The sequence below is a fragment of the Caenorhabditis elegans genome, chromosome II (assembly GCF_000002985.6).
Source record: "Caenorhabditis elegans chromosome II".
Classification (NCBI taxonomy): Eukaryota; Metazoa; Nematoda; class Chromadorea; order Rhabditida; family Rhabditidae; genus Caenorhabditis; species Caenorhabditis elegans.
Genome location: NC_003280.10, coordinates 4,339,372 through 4,358,940, shown reverse-complemented (window position 1 = coordinate 4,358,940; position 19,569 = coordinate 4,339,372). Strand labels below are relative to the sequence as shown.

At 33.3% G+C, this 19,569-nt stretch overlaps 4 protein-coding genes and 1 non-coding gene across 5 annotated transcripts; 2 read left to right on the top strand and 3 right to left on the bottom strand.

The window, feature by feature from the left end:
- Nucleotides 1-82: 82 nt before the first annotated feature.
- On the bottom strand, nucleotides 83-3,328 carry H20J04.1 (uncharacterized protein). The gene is made up of 4 exons (NM_062368.4): nucleotides 3,264-3,328; nucleotides 3,091-3,216; nucleotides 331-2,572; nucleotides 83-282 (listed from the first exon to the last, which is right to left on the bottom strand). Exons 1-4 carry the CDS (start codon nucleotides 3,268-3,270, stop codon nucleotides 126-128), a joined length of 2,532 nt encoding a protein of 843 aa, NP_494769.1. The 5' UTR covers nucleotides 3,271-3,328; the 3' UTR covers nucleotides 83-125.
- Nucleotides 3,329-3,623: 295 nt separating this feature from the next.
- On the top strand, nucleotides 3,624-5,720 carry H20J04.7 (Serpentine Receptor, class Z; the record flags this gene model as incomplete). The annotated part of the gene is made up of 4 exons (NM_062367.1): nucleotides 3,624-3,833; nucleotides 4,105-4,509; nucleotides 4,560-4,730; nucleotides 5,493-5,720. The coding sequence occupies 4 exons, from the start codon at nucleotides 3,624-3,626 to the stop codon at nucleotides 5,718-5,720; spliced, it is 1,014 nt and encodes a 337-aa protein (NP_494768.1).
- H20J04.10 lies at nucleotides 3,894-3,984 on the top strand. Its single transcript, NR_050990.1, has one exon. It is a non-coding gene; the product is annotated as an Unclassified non-coding RNA H20J04.10 (non-coding RNA).
- A 62-nt stretch (nucleotides 5,721-5,782) lies between the features above and the next one.
- On the bottom strand, nucleotides 5,783-7,753 carry H20J04.9 (Methyltransferase domain-containing protein). Its single transcript, NM_001027053.8, has 3 exons — nucleotides 7,480-7,753; nucleotides 6,671-7,033; nucleotides 5,783-6,049 (listed from the first exon to the last, which is right to left on the bottom strand). The coding sequence occupies exons 1-3, from the start codon at nucleotides 7,741-7,743 to the stop codon at nucleotides 5,870-5,872; spliced, it is 807 nt and encodes a 268-aa protein (NP_001022224.1). The 5' UTR covers nucleotides 7,744-7,753; the 3' UTR covers nucleotides 5,783-5,869.
- Nucleotides 7,754-7,953: 200 nt separating this feature from the next.
- athp-2 (Bromodomain adjacent to zinc finger domain protein 1A) lies at nucleotides 7,954-18,759 on the bottom strand. Its single transcript, NM_062366.6, has 9 exons — nucleotides 18,633-18,759; nucleotides 17,383-17,847; nucleotides 16,474-16,745; nucleotides 14,231-15,630; nucleotides 13,248-13,664; nucleotides 11,705-12,194; nucleotides 9,992-10,607; nucleotides 8,704-9,037; nucleotides 7,954-8,519 (listed from the first exon to the last, which is right to left on the bottom strand). Exons 1-9 carry the CDS (start codon nucleotides 18,743-18,745, stop codon nucleotides 8,388-8,390), a joined length of 4,239 nt encoding a protein of 1,412 aa, NP_494767.2. The 5' UTR covers nucleotides 18,746-18,759; the 3' UTR covers nucleotides 7,954-8,387.
- Between the last annotated feature and the right edge of the window lie 810 nt (nucleotides 18,760-19,569).

Here is a 19,569-nt window from a genome sequence, read left to right as displayed (position 1 = left end):
CCATCTCGTGCATTAGGATGACATGTTGATTACGGAATGGCATTGAGGTAAGATAATCTCGTGATCAATGCAAGTTCTAGAATTTTCAAAAATCTATTTATTATCGGAACGCTAGAAACAAGTAATCAATAATAATCTTCATCTTCTTCTTTTTCAGCTTGTGCATCTCTTCTGAGTTTGATTTTGATTAGAGCCAGGACAACGATATTAATTAAACTGAGAATACCAACGAGCATCGACAACTGAATCCAATGATTGTAACGTTCCCAGAAGGATTTTTGTCTGAAAAAAATGTATATTTGAGGAATTACAAGTTTAAAATTAACTCACGAAACATGATCAATAGCCACAAGTGATCTATGAAGTCTCAACAATGCACGAAGATTCCAATAAGTACCAATAATTTCAGTCTGATGAGCAGTAAAGTCCAGATCAAAAGTGGATTCGATTGCTTCGGAGAATTCAGAGATTTCAGTGGATGCAGTTGCCATATTTGTTCCATTCAAGATATCAACAAATTTTGTCCAATCTTCAACTTTATATTCTGGATTTGGAAGGTTCACAAGGTTATCGACAAGGAATCTTGCATGCAATAAATCCGTATTTGACACGTCTGTATATCTTTTTTTGAGTTTCAAAGCATGAGCAAGAAGATCCTTGATTCGATGAGTTGTTGTATTCAGAACATCCAATTTCTTCAAAAATTCATTCCGTGGGACATCTTCGGAACTCGTGTTCACCACTTTCAGACAAAGAGCATTTCCAGTTTCTGCTAGTTTATCGAATACTTCTGATTCCTTGATAAGTCGGGACATGTCACGGAATAAGATGGATCCACTGATAAGTTTCTCTCGGAGACGAAAATTCTTTCGGAATCTGATAACTTCTTTGTATAAAGATTGAGTCTTCAAATCACTGAGTCCGTCCAACCTCTTCTGAACATTGTTCACACCAGTTGTCTTGATCTTTTGAAGTTCATTCAGGTCGACAGTGGTTTCTCCAGTAGCAAACATCGTTTTATGTAGATTGACGAACCCGATTCCACCTTTCACTTTTGATAGATCCTGTTGACTGGTGTTAATTTTATCTTTGAATGGACCGAATGTTTCATCTATGTACATCTCTAAGTTTTCCGTTGTCTCCTGCCACATTGGGATCTTTGAAATGAGAGCCTTGAGTTCCATGGCTTCTTGGTTGAATTTTTTGAGCTTCTCGACAACTTTTGGGAAATGTTTGTCAGCATTGTCGAAATTGTCATTTTTAATCACAAAATAACAATTAGATTTATCCATACTTCTCACGCGTGAATGGTAGCCTGAAACGGATGAAGATGCAGCATTTGTGAACTCGTCGCTTCCTCTGTATTCTTTCACAGCGGATTTCAGAGAACTCAAATTGCCTAAGGCGTTCAGAATATCAATGTATCCATTCTCAAAATTTGTCACTTGTGGATTGCTGGTGTTGATCAACTTTGCATATTCCACAATTCTTCGAACCGTTGACAATGAATTGGTAAAATCTTGTGAAGAACTTCCTGATTCAATCAGCAACTTCAATAGAGAATCCAGGTTTTTGATTGTGTCCGCTATTTTTGAATAATCATAAGTTTCCAGAGCAGTCCAGAATGTTTTTATGACAGAATCGGAGTCAAATAGTGGTTGCAGAGTTTTCAAAAGAGCATCCAATGGAGAATTGTCTTCAGTCAGTGTCTCTTTCAAAAAGGTTTCATTGATATCCCTCTTCAGATCTTCGATTTTCAGAAGTTCATCCGGAAATGCTCCAGTCCACTTTCTTAAATCGTTCAGAGTATTCTTGTCAGCATTTGTTAGTTTTTCGATGAACTTGATTGCATGTGATGACTCCAAGTACGAAAGAACATTCGAGAAGAATGGTGATATCGCCACTCCTGTACCGACTTGAGTCGCGGACACACGTGTTAGATCGACCTTTTTATAAACTTCCAGTTTCTTGTTGACAGATTTAAATACCGTCGTAAAATCCTCCTGCTCGAGATTTTTGAAGTTCTCCCAAGGTTCAAGAATTATATTCATGAGGGTTGAAAAATTTTGGAAGGCTGTTGCGGCTGCATTCTTATCAACATTTGGCGAAATAGTACAATTCATATATGTGGGATACAAATCGACATTGTTTTTCAATGTTGTCACTGCGCCCGAATATTTTCCAAGTTGTTCCAATTCATCTTGTTTCGTTTCAGGGAATTCGTTCAATTCTATAATTTTCTTATAGGACGGCGCTCTCACGTCTTCATTGTCTGTCGATATAGGTGGCAAACTATTGAACTCCTTGTACATCTCTTCTAAGTGTTCAATTCCATTTGTCAAATTGGAAAAATCCATTTCAGAAGTTTTCATTTTAGATAGGTCTCCAATGAGTCTTTTGATCTTTGATTGATCAATTTTCAATAATCCATTGATACTTGACTCCTCAATATTGAAAAATCCAGCAAGTACACTGATCATAGATGGTTCGAGAAGATCCGCCAAAATAGTGATTCCAATAGTTAGACGAGCATGAGCAGCGAGCATCTCAGAGATTCGATCGAGGGAAGAATCTGAAATAGAAGTTAATGAGTCTAGAGGTAAAAGATTTGAAGATTCAAGGGAACCTCTACCCAAGGCGCATTTGTCGAACTAGAGTTGGTGGTAATTCTAGGCAACTATTCTACACAATCTCAACAAAAAACCAGAGGCAATGATTTCATTTTAAACATTTTTAGAAGGGAGCTTGAATCTCTGAAACTAGGCAACAACATGTGTAACGCTATATTTTTTCAAAAAAAATAAGCTTTTGGCGTTTTTCAGAGATCAACCAGAAAAGAAAAAAACTCTCATGAAATATGATTAACTTTAATTTACATGGAAATGTACTCGTGAACTCTCAATAAGCTGCCACGTAGTTTCAAAAGAAAATCAATAATCCACGTCACAGAATTCAAAACAAATTCCACGTGGCAGCTACTCTTCTAGAAATTGACACCGTCTAAGATGTCAGAGCCTCTAACTCAGAAAACCATGGGTAATTGGCCAAAAACATGTCCGCTTCCTTAAGATTTACGAGCCATTCACTGACCTTCTGGAGCACTTCTAGTAACAATGGCTCCTGTTGCATTTCCACTGACAAATTGTGCAGTTAAACTCGTTGGAATATTATCATGACAATTAACAATTAGAAATCCAATGAATAGTAATTTCCAATCTGAAATCGAGCAGAATTGGAATATGCAGAAAAAGGTGTAAACTCACATTTCATTTTGATACTTTTTTACTGAAAGAACAGCAAAATTGAATATCTGCAGCAGAAAGTTGAAAATTTCTGGAATAAATGTTTGATGATTATTTGGACACACGTAGTTGTTTTTTGTTCCCTCCTTCTTTTTCAAGAAGTTCACGTGAAGTTATTTTCATTGTTTTTTGTTGAGAGTTTATTTGTGTAAAATTAAAAAAAATCACGTAATTTGTGAACTTTATCTTGAATTTTTGTTTAAAAGTTTACATATAAAGTTGTATAATTATAGCTAACACTAAATAACACAATCTTTTCAACGGTTTTCTTGATCAAAACTTCAGCTTTAGTTATCATTTTTACTTCCCAACTTTCCAAAAATGAATTCCTCACCCAGTTTTACTTCTCCACTTGTACTCCCTACACCCCCTTGTGTAAAAATTATATGTGCTCCGGAGCCGTTTCAAGACCCATCACAACATAATTCTTATTCGATTAAAATTATATTACTATTGGTTTTGGAAGTTTTGAACGTTATGGTTCAGAGTTTTATGGTTATATTTATTTTGAAGAAGAATTGCTTGAAGTTGGTAAGTCTGAATCGCCTTGGGTTCCGCTTAGGCTCAGGCTTTGGATTTCACTTAGGCTTCTGCTTAGGCTTAGGCTTAGGCGTAGTCTTAGGCTTCGGATTAGGCTTAGGCTTCGGCTTAGGCTTAGGCATAGGCTCAGGCTTAAACTTAGGCATAGGCTCAGGCTTAGGTTTAGGCATAGGCTTAGGCTTGGTGGAGAGAAAGAGAAAAAATAAATCCCAAAAAAGTTCCTGAAAGTTGACCGAACATTGTCAAGTAATTGTCATTTCAGACCCCATTTTTTGCATTCACAGTTGTCCGATCATCGATGATTATATTCCGAGTATCATTCCTAATCTTCGCAATAATTATGCTGGAAATGACATCTGAAAGTTCCCTTTTCCTAGAAGATATCCTTCAATTTTCTCTTCTCGTGGATTACTGTAGTCGATTTTTCTGCCTGACAATTATATTTCAAATGTCGTTAAACCAATTGTTCTGCTTTTTTTCTAAAACTTGGAATCATCGAATATTTGGCAACGTGCAAATTGTTATTCTTATTCTATTCAGTGCATCTTTTTCTATTACTATTGGAATACTTGGTTTGAGAAATTTCAAAATAAAACGAATATTTATCTTGTGGTTGGGATTCTTCGAAAACCCCTGGAACGGACACGGCGATATTTACAGTGATAAGGTAAATAAGGGTTACTTTAGTTTTAATTTTAACTTTTAAAAACATTTTAGAGTATCCATCGCATGTTTCATTTGTTTCCAGTAGCATCAATAATTTGTTATATGATTTTGTACTATTTGAAGAGACAGAAAAATAAAAAGGTTCTTATAAATACCACAAATATGTCTAGAGAGGAGAAAAGTGTTCATATAGAAATACTTATCACATCTATTTTATATTTAGTGAGTTTTTTGGGTTAGGGAATATGGGTACTTTAGGGGTACTGTAAAGGTATTTTAGGATTGCTGCAAATTAAGAAATCTTGAGCTGGGGTACCGTATGGGTACTGTAGCAGTACTTTAGATATACTGTAGGGGTACTGTAGACGTACTGTAGGCGTACTCTAGGAGTACTGTAGGGAAACTGGGGGGGGGGTACTGTAGAAGTACTGTAGGGGTATTGTAAGAGTTATATGGGGATACTGTAGAACTACTGTAGGATTACCGTAGTTTTGGAAAAAAATACTTTTTTTAAAGGGATATTGGTTTAGGGGTAACGTAGGATACTGTAAAGTCAAAATATAAAAACTGTCACATCAAATTTGACTACAGCGACGCGCGCGAAATATTCGCTCTCGATTCCTCATGCCGTAAAAACAGCTGGAACCACGGGTGATGACAGAAACGGGAGACGAGAAAATGCGAAGATACAGCGCAAAAACTGACGTTTCTAGAATCGAGAGCGAATATTTCGCGTGCGTCGCTGTAGTCAAATTTTATGTGACAGTTTTTATATTTTGATAATAGGAATACTGTAGTTTTTGGAAAAACATGTTGTCTTCTGAAGGGATATTGAGTTGGGATACTGTAGTAGTACTGTAGAGGTCCAGTAGAGGTCCTGTAGGAGTACTGTAAGAATACTATAGAGTACGGTAGGGGTACTGTAGGAGTACAGTAGTAGTACTATAGTTGTGTACTGTAGGAATATAATTTAACATCTTTCAGATTATAATAATTCCATACGACATCCTTATGAAGACAAAATATTTCGAACAAGATTCTGAGGAAGGCGATGCTCGTTTCCATTTCGCATCAACATTTCAAATTTTCAATCATTTCCCGGAAATATCCATGCCATTACTGAATCTGTACTTTAGTGGAATATTCAGAAATAAAATTGCACCGGGACCTGAGCATGGGAAATCTAGTGTTGAAACTGGCGCGAAAATTTGAATTTTTTTAAACTTTTTTCCAATTTTTCACACTAATAAAGAATGTTACTCTTCCAAACAAATTTTCAAAAGTACCTATTTTTATAGCGAAAAATAACAACAAAAAATCATTAAAAACCTATTTTAAAAAAACATTTTTAACCGAAAAAATTAAAGATCTTCAAAATTCTTTTTATCATTCATCATCGCTTCGGCCAGTCGTTCTTTCTTCATATCCATCGCCAATTTTTTCATTAATTCTTCAGGATCTTGTCCAGCTAGAGGATCAGTAGATTTTGTAGCCGAGATGATTTGATATTCACCAATTTGGGGGTCCTTATGGTAGTTGATCTGGAATTTAGTGTTGCTTTTTGAAATCGTGATGCAAGCGCGCTCCATGGCCAAATGGAAATGCTCCGCCCCCGAATGATGGGTCTCGTTAGGTATTTGGCGGCCGAACCGCGAATTACTGTAGTAGTACTGTAGGAGTACAGTAATAGTACTATAGGGGTACAGTAGGATGTAGGGGTACTGTAGTAGTAATATAGGGGTACTGTAGCAGTACTATGGAAGTAGAGTAGGGGTACTGTAGGGGTACTGTAGGAATACTGTAGTAGTACTATATGAGTATTGTAGGAGTACTGTAGGGGCACTGTAGGAATACTGTATTCGTACTATAGGGGTGCTGTAGAAGTACTGTAGGGATACTGTAGGAATACTGTAGGGGTACTACGGGGGTACTGTGGTAGTACTATTGGAGTACCGTAGGGGTACTGTAGTAGTACTATTGGAGTACTATAGTAGTACTGTTGTAGTACTGTAAGGACACTGTAGGAATACTGTAGTTTTGAAGTTTTTTTTAATTTTCGAATTTACGGTTTTGGAGTCAAATACCTAACGAGACCCATGGTTTGGGGGCGGAGAGTTTTCAATTTGCAGTGGAGCGCGCTTGCTCCTCAATATAATAAGCACTTTAACATCACTAAATTCCGCCGTTTCCAGTGCCCACAGATATCTCATTGGATCCCACTGATTCTCCTCAAGTATTCGATTTTCCGTCAATTTCTTCAACCGATCGAATTGCATTCCACAAATCAATGTTCCACCGGGTTTCAGAACTCTCAGCAGTTCCCGATTAATGTTTACCAGTGCATTTTGTTGTAGAAAATAGAAGAGATCCACGTGGAATACATGATTGAATAGATCAGTGGGATACGGTAGATTCCGTAGATCAACTGCCGAATCGATGCGGATTTTATCGGTTTCGGCGATTTCCAGAACGAATCGTTTGATGGCTCGTTCGTTCATATAGCCGGATCTTTCAACACCGAATACCTGGAAATTTTAGGTGTTAGAGAGAAAAAGAGAATGTGAAAATGATCAGATTTGCTACGTGGCCGTGAGGCGAGAAAACTCGGCCACGGCCGAGAAAAGAGGTTGTTTTGGGACACCTAGAAGGTGTAAAAATTTGTTTAAAACATACGATTAAAATTGGTGGCCGAGTTGTTTTCTAGGCCACACGTGGCAAAATGCACACCGCGAAAGTGAAGACATGGTGCATCTGACTGGGTTTTTTTTTAATACATTAGCCGGCATCGAGCTTCATGGCCGCGAAAAAGAGAAAACTCGGCCACTATCGGGTGGCAAAGTTTCAGATTAGTCTGTGGGAAAAAAATTAAATAAATCGGTGGCCGAGTTTTTGCTTTTTCTAGGCCACGATTTACAGATTTTTACAATTTTCAGGCATTTCAGGCAGGCCTGCCTACACCCTCTCCACCTACCATTCCCCGGCCGTCTTTAACCCGATCAAAGCACATTTTCATAGCATCTCCTCGTCCAAATCCAATTTCAAATAGAAAATCATCTTTCCCAATATCCATTTTCTCAACGACTTTCTCATTGAGCCGCCTGGATTTCGATGCACCATACTTGCTCACAATCATTCCAGTCATTGATTTAACCGGTAGAGCGTATTGATTTGCGAGATCACTTGTCGCCAGCTTAAATGAGTTGGCGAACAGTTTTGTTAACTTTTGGGAAGCCATTTTTTTGGAGCTGGAAATTTATTGATTTGAAAAATATTATTAAGCCGCGCCCCTTTAATGGCAAGTTTATATGTTCCATTTTGAACTTCTAAATTTAAAAAGAAACCCTAAAAAAAAATTTTTTTTTTCGATTTTTTTAATTCTAAAATTCAATATATAGTGCTAATTCTACACTGAAAACTGCTCCTAAACCGAAAATTCAAACTAAAATTTCAAATTTACGAGTTCATTTTCAATGACTTTCATCAGTAGTTGACACAAAATAGCACAATTAAAATAACGTTTTGAAAAGTCACAGGGGGACCTCAAGAACAACAAATATGACGTGTCAAAATTAATTTTTTTTGACTGAGATTTTTGTAACGGGGGAGCGGTTGAGTTAAGACCGACAGAGAAAGAAAATGTGAACGAAAAAATTGTAAAAAAAAATTAACAGAAAATGAGTACATTTCTAGGAAATAGTAAAGGAGAGAGAGCTAGAGAAAAAGAGCGAAAAAAAACAATTGAGATACGATTTTGTGTAGTCTGTGTGGATTTACGATATGGATATTTTGAATTTTTTTTAAGTATGAAAATTGATAGGTGAGGGGGGTAAAAGTAGAAATTCAAGAAAAAAAAGTAACAGAAAAATGAAATGAATATGTTTATTGATCGATGATCTCATCGAGACGATCCGCCATAAAATCGTGAAGTTCTCGAGAAAGCTTGTAGATTTCATTTTCCGGCTCATTGTACGTCTCGCAATTTGATAGGATTAGTTGGAAGTCGTTGCGAACCTGGAATTTTGGCGGTTTTTTTTCAAAAAAAATTCAACAAAAAAAAATTAATGCTTTGTTTTTTTAATTAAAAAATTTTAATTATATCAAAAATGCTAATTTTTAAATATAAATTTTTTTGCAGAAAGCAATTTTTTTTGGATATTTTTTTTCAAATATATTGTCAAATTTCAAAACTATCAACCTCAATAGGTTTATTATAAATCCTCTGCTTAATCTTATTCATCATAGTTCTCAAATTCATAGGCCGTTTGATGACGTCATAGTAATCTGGAACTTCTTTCGAATCAACTGGTTGAAGGAATGGCCATGAACATTCTTGACGCATTGCTTCTTTCAATAATGTCTCAATTAATGTCATTTTCTCTTTAATATTTGGTATTATGACACGGGAAATATCATTTGTAGTCGGTGTTGATGTGACTGATTTCTTGGATGTTGGTGTCTTTCGCTTTCGCGTATTTTCACCGTCAGAATCATCTTCATCAGTTAAAACATTCTCGTTTTCAACGTCAAATCTGGAAAAAAAATCTTATTAATTGAAAAAATTCGAATTTTAAAATATCCTTTTAAAGTTGAAAATAATTTTTTTTCCAACTTTTAAGAAATTTCAAAAAAATTGATGTACACCTGAATTTTGGCGGTTAAAAAAAACCAAACAAAATTTCTTATCTTTTTCTCAATTTTTCCAACAAAAAAAAATGAATTTTTAACTATTTAAAAAATAATATTTTTAATTTTTTGAATATTAATGTTTTACTTTTTTTGAAAAAAAAAGTTAAATTTTTTTTAAAACTACAAAAAAACCACTAATTTTTACAAATGTTTAGAATTTTCAGGAATTTTCAAAATATGTATAATTATTTTTAGGATATTTATAAAATTAATTTTTAAATTTTAATGTTTTTAAACAAAACTTTCACTCCAAATTTTGAGGAAAAAGTTTTTTTTTCAGAAAACTCGAATTTCTTAAAAAATATATAGTTTCTAAACAAATTTTGAACGGATTTTTCAGAAAAAAAATGCTGGTTTTTTTGGAAAATTAAGTCCAAAATTGTAGCAATTTTTAATAACAAATCTTATAATTTTTTCTACAATTTTTGAAAAAAAATTGAGCTTTTTAAAATTTTTCTGACAAAAAAAGTTGTATTTCTTTTTAAAAAAAATTTTTTTTGAACAAATTTTAAATGGATTTTCAGTAGAAAATGCTACTTTTTCCATTGAATTTTCAAAATTTAATTTTTTTAATTAAAAAAATTTATTTCAGTTATTTCAGTGTTTTGAACGGTTTTTAACCAATTTTTCAGATTTAAAATTCAATTTTTCCAAAAAAAAGGAAATTTTTTCTTTAATTTTTTTTTTAACAAACAATATGAAACTTCTGAAAAAAAAAATCATAAAAGGCATTTTGAACGATTTTTTCAGCAGAAAATTTAAGTTTTCCGTCAAAAAAAAAAATTCCAAACTCTCACATTCTAACAGAAACATTTCTAACAGGTCTCTCCGAAGGTGTGACTGGCATGGATCCATTGGATTTCCGATTTTTCAAGCTTAATCCTTCATGAATATCAGAATAATGAACTCGTTTTACAGCCCGACCACTTGCAGTTCGAATAGTTGGCGGCTCTTTAGAAGTTGTCGGGGTGCTACAGCTCTCAGCTGGCTCAGCAGTTTTTGGAGCAATTTCAGAGAAATTATCGCTAATCGATATATTTCCAATTGCAACATCTTCTTGTGATGAAGATTCAGCCAATTGATCATCATCCCGAGCCATTCGTTTTGCTTCATTCTCAACTTTTCTCTGTTGAGCTCTACAACTGGTGCACATCCAATCAGCTGGAGCATCTGAGTTAACATCCAGCTTTGCACATTTCAAATGATAACAATTATCACATTCAGAGCACAATACAAGATCATGAGCAGCGGCTTTTCGTCGGCATGAACGACATTTTCCTTGGAGACGAGATTTATCCCATTTGATAGATCCTTCGAATGTTGAGATGAATAGAGAAAGAGCTGAATGGGATTCACATTCGAGAAGTGCTCTTTGCCAACGTATGAATAGTTCGGAGGGCTTCAAGTTTCCGTCTGAAAATGACGGAAAATTATTTGAAAATTAGGAAAAACATAAATTATTTAGAAAATTTCGGAAGAATGTCACATTTGAGTTATTTTTTTTTGTTTTGTTTTGGGAATCGAAAAATACCGATTTTTTCCAGAGAATTTCGACATGTCCGATTTTTAGTTTTTTTTTAAATTTTTTTTAGGGAAAAAAATTAGGAAACATCTGAAAATGGGGTAAAATTAAAAAAAAAAAGTAAAACTTATCAAAAAATCTCGAAAAGTGTTCAATTTATTGTTTTTTTAATTCACTTTTCAGAAAAAAATGAACATATTTTTGATAAATGTATAGTATTTTTCGTACATTTTTTCCAAATTTTCAGATTTATCGTTTTTTTTGCGGAGTTTCTGTCTGGAAAAATGGGATTTTTTTTCGTTGAAAATTGAAAAAAAAAACTATATTTTTTCAGGTAAAATTAGGAAAAATTCAAAATTTCCAATAAATTGCGGTTTTTAAATATAAACTGTGATTTTCTTCTCCATCAAAATTGATGTTTTTGTTGATAAATCTACGGGTTCCTCGTTTTTTTTAAATACTCTTTTCTACATTTTTTCCGATTTTCCGAATCTCAACTTTTCCTCATTTATTTTACAGTAAAAATTGGAATAAATTGGGGTTTTCTCATATTTTTTTAATTAAAAAAATCTACAGAGTTCTCGTATTTTTTACTGTAAAATTTTTAATAATTTTTAACAATTAATTTTTCCATTTTCTCCACAAAAAAAACCCATAAAAAATCGGAAAATCAATATTTACGATGTAACTTTGTTATAAAATTTTTTCCAAAAAAACGCTATTTTCCGATTTTTCCGAAATTAGTTTTTTAAGAAATTAATCGAAGGAATTTTTCTTCAATCAAAAAAATTTGTTTCAAACCCATAAAAACTGACATTTTTACCCTTAAAGATTAAAAATTAAAAATTAAAAAAAAAACGGCCAAAAAACAAATAATAAATTGTAATTTTCGACTTTTAAAAATCTCTTTTTAATCAATAATTTTACAAATTTTTATGATTTTTTTTTTGCATTTTATCAATAATTTTTTTCATTAAAAAAAACTAACGTTCATCCTTATTCGGACTAATATACGGAGCCTTGATGAATTTCAAATGAATACTCTTGATAATCATATAAAATGCGATGGCGAGTTTCATAGAATCCGAAAAATGCTCAGATTCCTCCAAATTCACAGAAATCTCTCCAAAAATAGAAATATCTTCGTTCAAAAGCATACAAACATTTCCCGATTCTTTAAGATTATCTCTCCATTCAATTCGATTACATTCAAATATTTTTTCTATTGATCCCATTTGTCCCTGATCGATTTTTTCCTCAAAATCCAGTAGTAGATCTCGCATTTCAGCATCCCAATCAATATTATAAGTATCCCCAGGATTCGGATCATTTGTCATGAATTGAGATTTCCATTCATCTTCATCTTCTTCTTCTTCATGTAGACGTTCAGTTTCTTCAAGTATTTCCAAAAGGCTCGGTCGATATTCATTGAGCTCTTCGAGCAGCTCCACTTCTCGATTTCCACGGGGATTTAGGGACTGAAATTAGGGAAAATTTTGATTGAATTTTTTTTTTTCGATTTTTGTTTCGAAAAAAGTAAGAAAAAAACGAAAATTGTCTTTTATTTCATATTTTCTTTGAAAAGCAGCAAAAAAAATTCGGCAAAGTTGCGAACAGGGGATTATTTCAAAAATTGTTTAATTGTTTATTTTTTTTTGATTTTTCGATTTTCCGAAAAATCGAAAAAAAATGTTCAGAAAATTTACCATAAAATATGTTTTTTTAAAATCTAATTTTGTTAATATTGATGAGAAAAATTTCTTCTAAAAGGAAGAAATGGCCAAAATTTTAACCAAATTTTCTGAAAATGGAAAATTTTTTCGAAATATCGGAAAATCAAAAAAAAAATCCATATTTATAATAAAATCGGTATTTCTCAGATAGCTTATTGCCAGAACAACATTTTCCTAATATAGAAATATCTGTTTGAAATAATCAAAAATATAACCTTTCGGGTGAAGTCAAATGATAAAAATTTGAATTTTTTTAAATTTATGTGATTTTTGGCATTTTATTTTTGTAAATTAACCTAAAATTTACAACTTTTGTTCCAAAAAATCGTGAAACCCACTCAATGTGGATTTTTAATTTTTAACCAAATTTAAACAAATTTTAATTAATTTTTTTTAAAATTTACATATATTTTTTAATATTTTTAAAATCAATTTTATGATTTAATTAATTTATATTTAATTTTTCTAAAATAAAACTAATTTTAATCTTAAAAATATTGATTACCCAAAATTTTTTGGCAGAACTTGACATCGTTTCCAATTTTTTTAAATGAAAATCACAAAATTGAGAATTTTCGATTTTTTTCAAAATTATCTATGTGTAAATGTAATTGAATTCTTTTGTTCCAAAAATCATTTTTTTAAAAATGAAAAAAAAAACAATTTTTGAAATATTTTTTAATTCGGTATTATTTAATTAAAATTAACTTTTATGTTTTTTATATTGAGAAAATCACAAAAATTGAGATTTTTCTGTTTTTTTTTGGATTTTTCTCCTTTTTTCTCGAAATTCTGTACCTTGAGCAGTTGCTCAAATTGCTCCCGATCCCGAATATAACTCCAACGAGTCCAATTATTACTTTCATCTCCATGAACTCTACATGTATCCATATTTCCTGTACAAATAAATACTTCTTGATGCTCATTCTCCAAAAGATTCAATGGATCATCAATAATCGATGGTTCATCACAATATATTCCCAATTCTTGAAAAGTTGCCGTTTCAACAAGAATTGCTGATAGATTTTCCATAACAATATATCTTCGATATGCTCGATCACTTCCCAATCGTATATCACTGATTTTACTGTAGATTTGGAACATTTTCGATATCAGAGAATCCATTAAAATTTTGAATTCGGATTTTTGAAGTTCGCGGGCAGTTACTATTTCATCGAGAGACAGCGAAGCGTAGGGAACCGATTCCAGCACAATCTGAAAAAATAGTTCATTTTAATTAATTAATTAAGGTAATAAAAGGGCCCAAAAAGACCAAATTTTTAAATGAAAATTCCAAAAAAATTGCATAATTTTAGCCAAAATCTTCAATTTCGCCAATTTTTCAGTGTTGAAGCAGTCGGAAATCAATTTTTTAAATTGATTATTATCTTATTTTTGTCATTAATCTCCACTTAAAGCCTATAAGAAACCCAAATTTGGCTGTCTTTTTAAAAAAACTCGAAATTGTTAAAAATCCGGAAAAATGAACTAAAAACTGTAGCATCAATCAGCGATTAACTCCGCTCTTAATTCAAATTTTTCGAAAAAAAAAACATTTTTTTTGCGGGAAATTCAAATTTTTTGATTAAAAAATTATTGGCGGGAAATTGAAATTTCTGAGAAAAATTTTTTGAGAAAATTTTTTTGGCGGGAAATTTCAATTTTCTGAGTGAAAGATTTTAGCGGAAAATTCAAATTTTTTGGGGAAAAAATTTTTGGCGGGAAATTCAAAATTTTTGAAAAAACACATTTTGCGGGAAATTCAAATGTTCTGTACTAACCGCATCCAAATCCTCCTTATCATATCTCCTTCCCTCATTAATCGCCTTAATATGCGCCTTCAACCGCCGCACAACGGGTGGCTCTTTCTGCTCCTTAACGTCCGGTGCTCCAGATGCTCCAGCCGGAGCCAACTCCAGCAGCAACCTCGCCGCATTAGCTTCTCCTTCCTGTCCAACATCCCACGCTTTCAGCTTCTTCTGCTCCCGTTTCAGCTCCACGAGCTCATTCTGACGCTGCTCCAAGTGACCTCGAAACTTGGAGTACGTGAGCAACTGGTAGATCAGTGTCTTCACAATTTCCAGCCGCTCGGGAGCTTCCAAATCGAAGACAGTCAGAGTTCGAAGCTTCTCCATAATTCCAGGATGTCGGGTGCGGAATTCGTAGGCCGGATCTTCATAGCCTCGGAAATTACCCCGAGCATAGAGCCGATGCCGATGTGTAGCCATTCCAGTATAATATCCAGATGTCTCAAATATCAACCGAAGAACCTCAGTCAATGTCATCCAATCCACCGGTAGATGCCTCACAGATTTTCCATGTATTTTTCGAATTTTAAAGTGTAAATCCGAAAGATCTCGTATCGAATCTCCATGTGTCACGTGAGCCGGATCACAATTTTGAGCATTTATCAGATAGACTTCTTCACGGTTATTAATGTCTGCTTCATCTCCATCCTCCTCATCAGCTATATCAGTTCTGATTGAGAGAAGGACTCGGAGAAGATCTGCGAACGAAGAGTTCTGAGGATCATTGCATTTGATAGCGATAATGATATCCGAGAATTGAACCTCGTCGGATCCTCTGATCTCTTTGAGCGGGAGCAGTTGTTTGAAGGAATTGAAAAATTGGAAGATGAATAGATAATCTTCAAATTCAGCATTAGATATCCATTCCGGAATCTCCAACTTCGGAAATCTTGGCAATGGCTTCAAATCATTACAGATTAAATCCTCTCGCTTCTTATTATAAGCCGTTTTCTCCCGCATTTTTCGCTTCTTCTCCTCCTTGGCTCTCTCCTTTTCAGCATCCTTTTCCTCTTTAACCCGTTGCTTGAAATCCGCGACAGCCTTCCCACTGAGCAGCTTCTCCTCTTGCTCCAAACCGCCGACATCAATCCCGAGACGTCGAGCTTCACTGAAAAAGAAGCAGAGCTCGCCTTGTTGCTCCAGAATCTTTGTTTTCTTTTTTCCACTCATCGAAGAGCCACTTTCTCGGCGGATTTTCTTTTTCGCTGGGCTTACTGGAATCGATAAAGTCATTGCTCCACTGCTTGTCAAGTCGAAATCATCAGGTTTTGGAGCTTCTCGTCCAGCTTCTGCTCGTTTTCGCATTTGTTTCTCCTTTTTGTCCAATGCTTTTTGTTCCGGAGTTTTTGGTGGTCTTCCGCGTGGTCGTGGAGCTGGAAAATGAGTTTTTAGTCGATTTTTTGCTCGAATTTGATAACTAATTTTTTCAAAAAATTTGAAAAATACTGAATTTCATCTCAAATTTTGCCAATTTTTCCGATTTATAATTTTTTTTTTCATACTTTGCTCATTTTTGGTCGTTTTATCTTAAAACTGAAAATTTTAAAAATTACGAAGAGTTTAAAAATCTAAAAATTAACGAAGATTTTTAAAAATAATTCGAAAAAACTGAAAATATTGAAAATTAAAAAATTAACGAAAAGTTTACATAAAAATTCTAAAAACTCTGAAAATTAACGGAAAATTCTTTTAAAAATACGAGAAATTCTGAAAAAAAAAGAATTTTTCTGAAAAATTATTAAAAATTCTAAAAATTAACAAAAAACTCTTAAAACTGCGTATTTTCTGTTTTAAATTTTTTTCTGAATTTCTGAAATTTTTCTTTGGTTTTTCATCAATTTTCGGTAATTTTTTCGCAAAATTTTGAACTTTTTGTTATTTTTTAATATTTTTCGTCAATTTTTAGAATTTTTCGGAATTTAATTTTTTTATATTTTTTCTGAATAATAATAAAATTCTGAAAACTAACGGAAAACTACTAAAAATTAAACATGAAATTTTTTTTTTCGCAAATTTTAAAATTTTTTCTGAGCTTTTCCAAATTTTAGTTAAATTTTTGAATTTTTCATCAATTTTCAAACTTTTTCCGTTAAATTACCGATTCTTTTTGTCATTTTAAAAATATTTCTGAATGAATAAATCGAAAAAAAAATTTCCGGCAGAGCATTTTTTTATTGAAAAAAAATATGTATTTTATAAAAAAAAAAGGAACTCACGAGCCGCGGGATCCCGTTCCTCTTTTTTCGGCTTCTTCTCTTTTCGTTCATGATCCCCAGCCTTGAGAGTATTCGGAGCACGTCCACGTTGCAGAGCAGGAGTTTGAGGACAAATTGGCTCAGCGCCAGACATTACATCGGTCCAGTAGAGATTATCGATTTTTTCCAAAAACTGGAATTTTAGTGTGTAGCGTTCACTGTCCGGCGACATTTGACAGCAGTTTTTAAGGAATAAACGGATTTTTTGACGGGATCCAATGTTTTTTGAGCGGCTGAAAATTGGGGAAATTAATTTTGATTTTCTTCCTCCAAACTGTAGGGGTACTGTAGGGTTACTGTAGCTTGGGAAATTATAAAAATTTCAAAAAATATCGAAAAATAAACGTAAAATTCTTTAAAAAATCGTTAGTTTTCATTCAATTTTTCGCAATTTTGTACAATTTCCGGTTAATTCTTACATTTTTTCGTTAATTTTTTGATTTTTTCCAAACTTTTGCCATTTTTTTCGTAAATTCTAAAAAAAAAATTTCGCTAGTTTTTAGAGAGAATTTAGCTTTTTTCTTTGTTGAAATTTTGGAATTTTTTTCCCAAAAAAAATTATAATCGAAATTTATAAAAAATAGTGCAATTTTTTCTGGATTTTTTTGTTTTAAATACAAAAAAGTTACTCAAAAAATTCAGAAATTGCCAAAAATTGTCAAAATCCGTCACTATTAACTTCCGACCAATCAGCACCTGACTCCGCCCAATTCTGAACCAATCAGCGGCACAGATCGTCGCTGATTGGTTCAAAAGTGGGCGTGGCTAGGCGCTGATTGGTCAGAAGTTCCTATAACTGAAAAACTGCATTTTTAGAGTCAAATTTCTTCTTTTTTCCAATTTTCGTGTGATTTTCCTAATTTTACTCACAAAAGTCGATCAAAAGCAATTCCTTCTCTATACATTTCTTCTTCCGACACCGCTGGATCAAGAATCTGTAGTGTGTATCGAAAAGTGTCAGGCGGCGGTAAAATGGGCTCTTTGAGCTCACTTCCACCCTCAAAAGATGGATTTTGCTCTTCGATTTGGTTGGATTCGACGATTTTCGCCAGAAATTTGCGGCTTTTCTCGGCGTAGGCGACTTCTTCGTTATTGAAAAATCGATCTTTTAAAATGTGATAAATATCATTTACGAGATCTTCGAAACGGCCACGATTCGTATATTTATGAACAATTAAAGTAATTGGAATTTCGAGAGCTGTTGGGAAGTTACAGAGCTCTTGCTCGGCTTCTCGTTCACTGGCAATTGCTTCGAAATATGTTAGATTTGATTTTCGAGTAAGAGAACATGACCAGGCTGTTGAGTTGAGTAGAATCATTCGATTGAAATATTCTCTGAAAAATTGAAGATATTTGACAAAAATGGTTTTTTGAGCATTTTTTTCGGTAAAAATTGGGTCCTGCAATTTGTCAATTTTTTTCGGGATTTTTTGCTCATCTTTTGGTAAAAATCGGAGTTTTTTTCCTTTTTTCAGGTTTTTTTAAAGAAAAAAAAGGGGGTTTTTTTTGGTTTTGAACGTTTTTTTTCGGGCTTTTTCAAGGAAAAAAAAGAAGGTTTTTGTGTTCATTTTTTGGCAAAAATTAATTTTTTTTGACAAAACCGAATTTTTTTTTGCAAGAATGGGATTTTCTTGTATTTTTCGGCAAAAAGATGGGGGGGGGGGGGGGTTTTCGCATTTTTCTGGAAAAATAGGTTTTTTGCATATTTTTTCTGCTTTTTTTTTGTAAAATAGGTTTTTTAAATTCCTTTTTAATGTTTCTTCTTTGTTTTTTTCTGACAAATTGGGGTTTTTTGCGGAGAGAAATCGGTTTTTTTTCGTTTTTGGGAAAAAAAGAGGGGTTTTTTTAATAACAAAGATTTTTTTTGGGTTTCTTGGCAAAAATGGGTGTCTTTTTTTTGCAAAAAATAAACGAGTTTTTTGGTTGTTTTTTGTTTTTGTTTGACTGGGAAGAATAGGTGTTTTTCTGCGAAATTGGGGTTTTTTTCGGTTCTTTTCGAACAAAAAAGGTTTTTTTCGGATAAAATTGGAGTTTTTTTATTTGGCTCTTTTTTTCAAGTGCTCCAACCTATTTTTCCAACAAAAAAATCCGAAATTTAAACCATTTTCCCATTTGCTTACTCATGTGTCAAAAAGACTTCTTTTGTAGCCTTGCAATAGAATACTGGCGTATCCCGAGTGACTCCATCTGGCACTGATTGTGGTTCAAATTGTTGCTTGTGAAGCAACGGCATGTGCTCGCCGAGTTCTGTTAAAATTGGGGGAAAATTATAGTGCATTTTCTAGGGATGGGTCTCACAGGGAAAAGTATACATTACTGTAGGAATCGAGAATTTGGTCTGTGTTTTTTTTTATCGGAAAAAAAATGTAGAAAAATGTACAGAAAACGACGAGGAAAGTGAGAAAATTTATCAAAAATTTGAATTTTTTTAATCAAAAAATTATGAATTTTCGAAATTTTCTGGTTTCTTAATTTCAATTCTACGTATTTTTCTGGTTTTTGAATACAGTAATCTTAACTCACTGCAACTTTTTCCTCACGAAGGACGAGGAAAAGTGGTTTCTAGGCCATGGCCGAGGGGCCGACAAGTTTCAGCGGCCATTTATCTTGCTCTGTTTTCCGCCTGTTTTCTTTCGTTTTTCATCGATTTTTTTCGTTTTCTCTTAATAAAACTGATAAATAAATATTTTTTGCAAATGCTAAAACAATTTCCAAGTAAAAAAAATCATGTATTCAGTGGGCAAGCAGCGGTGAAAGTGGTCAATGTAAAATGATGGATTACGGGAATACAAAACCTAAACTTTTTCTGAAACATGATACATATGCTGCTTAAATGCTGAGACTACCTGATTTTCATAACGAGACCGCTAAGAAAGTTTTGAGGTTTCCAAAATTCAACTTTTTTGGTGAAAAAGTCGAGATTTTCGCACAAAAAAATTGAATTTTGAAAACCTCAAAACTTTTTCAGCGGTCTCGTTATGAAAATCAGGTAATTTCAGCATCTAAGCATCATATGTATCATGTTTCAGAAAAAGTTTAGGTTTTGTATTCCCGTAA

Coding starts and splice junctions, on each gene's coding strand:
- H20J04.1 (NM_062368.4), bottom strand. Junction 2,573..3,090: donor TACTAGAAGTGCTCCAGAAG/GTCAGTGAATGG, acceptor CTTCTATTTCAG/ATTCTTCCCTCGATCGAATC. Junction 283..330: donor GTGGCTATTGATCATGTTTC/GTGAGTTAATTT, acceptor CATTTTTTTCAG/ACAAAAATCCTTCTGGGAAC.
- H20J04.9 (NM_001027053.8), bottom strand. CDS start 7,743: ATGGCTTCCCAAAAGTTAACAAAACTGTTCGCCAACTCATTTAAGCTG. Junction 7,034..7,479: donor TTAAAGACGGCCGGGGAATG/GTAGGTGGAGAG, acceptor TAAAATTTCCAG/GTATTCGGTGTTGAAAGATC. Junction 6,050..6,670: donor CGGAATTTAGTGATGTTAAA/GTGCTTATTATA, acceptor ACTAAATTCCAG/ATCAACTACCATAAGGACCC.
- athp-2 (NM_062366.6), bottom strand. CDS start 18,745: ATGCCGTTGCTTCACAAGCAACAATTTGAACCACAATCAGTGCCAGAT. Junction 10,608..11,704: donor TAGTCCGAATAAGGATGAAC/GTTAGTTTTTTT, acceptor CGTCATTTTCAG/ACGGAAACTTGAAGCCCTCC. Junction 8,520..8,703: donor TTTATAATAAACCTATTGAG/GTTGATAGTTTT, acceptor CCAAAATTCCAG/GTTCGCAACGACTTCCAACT.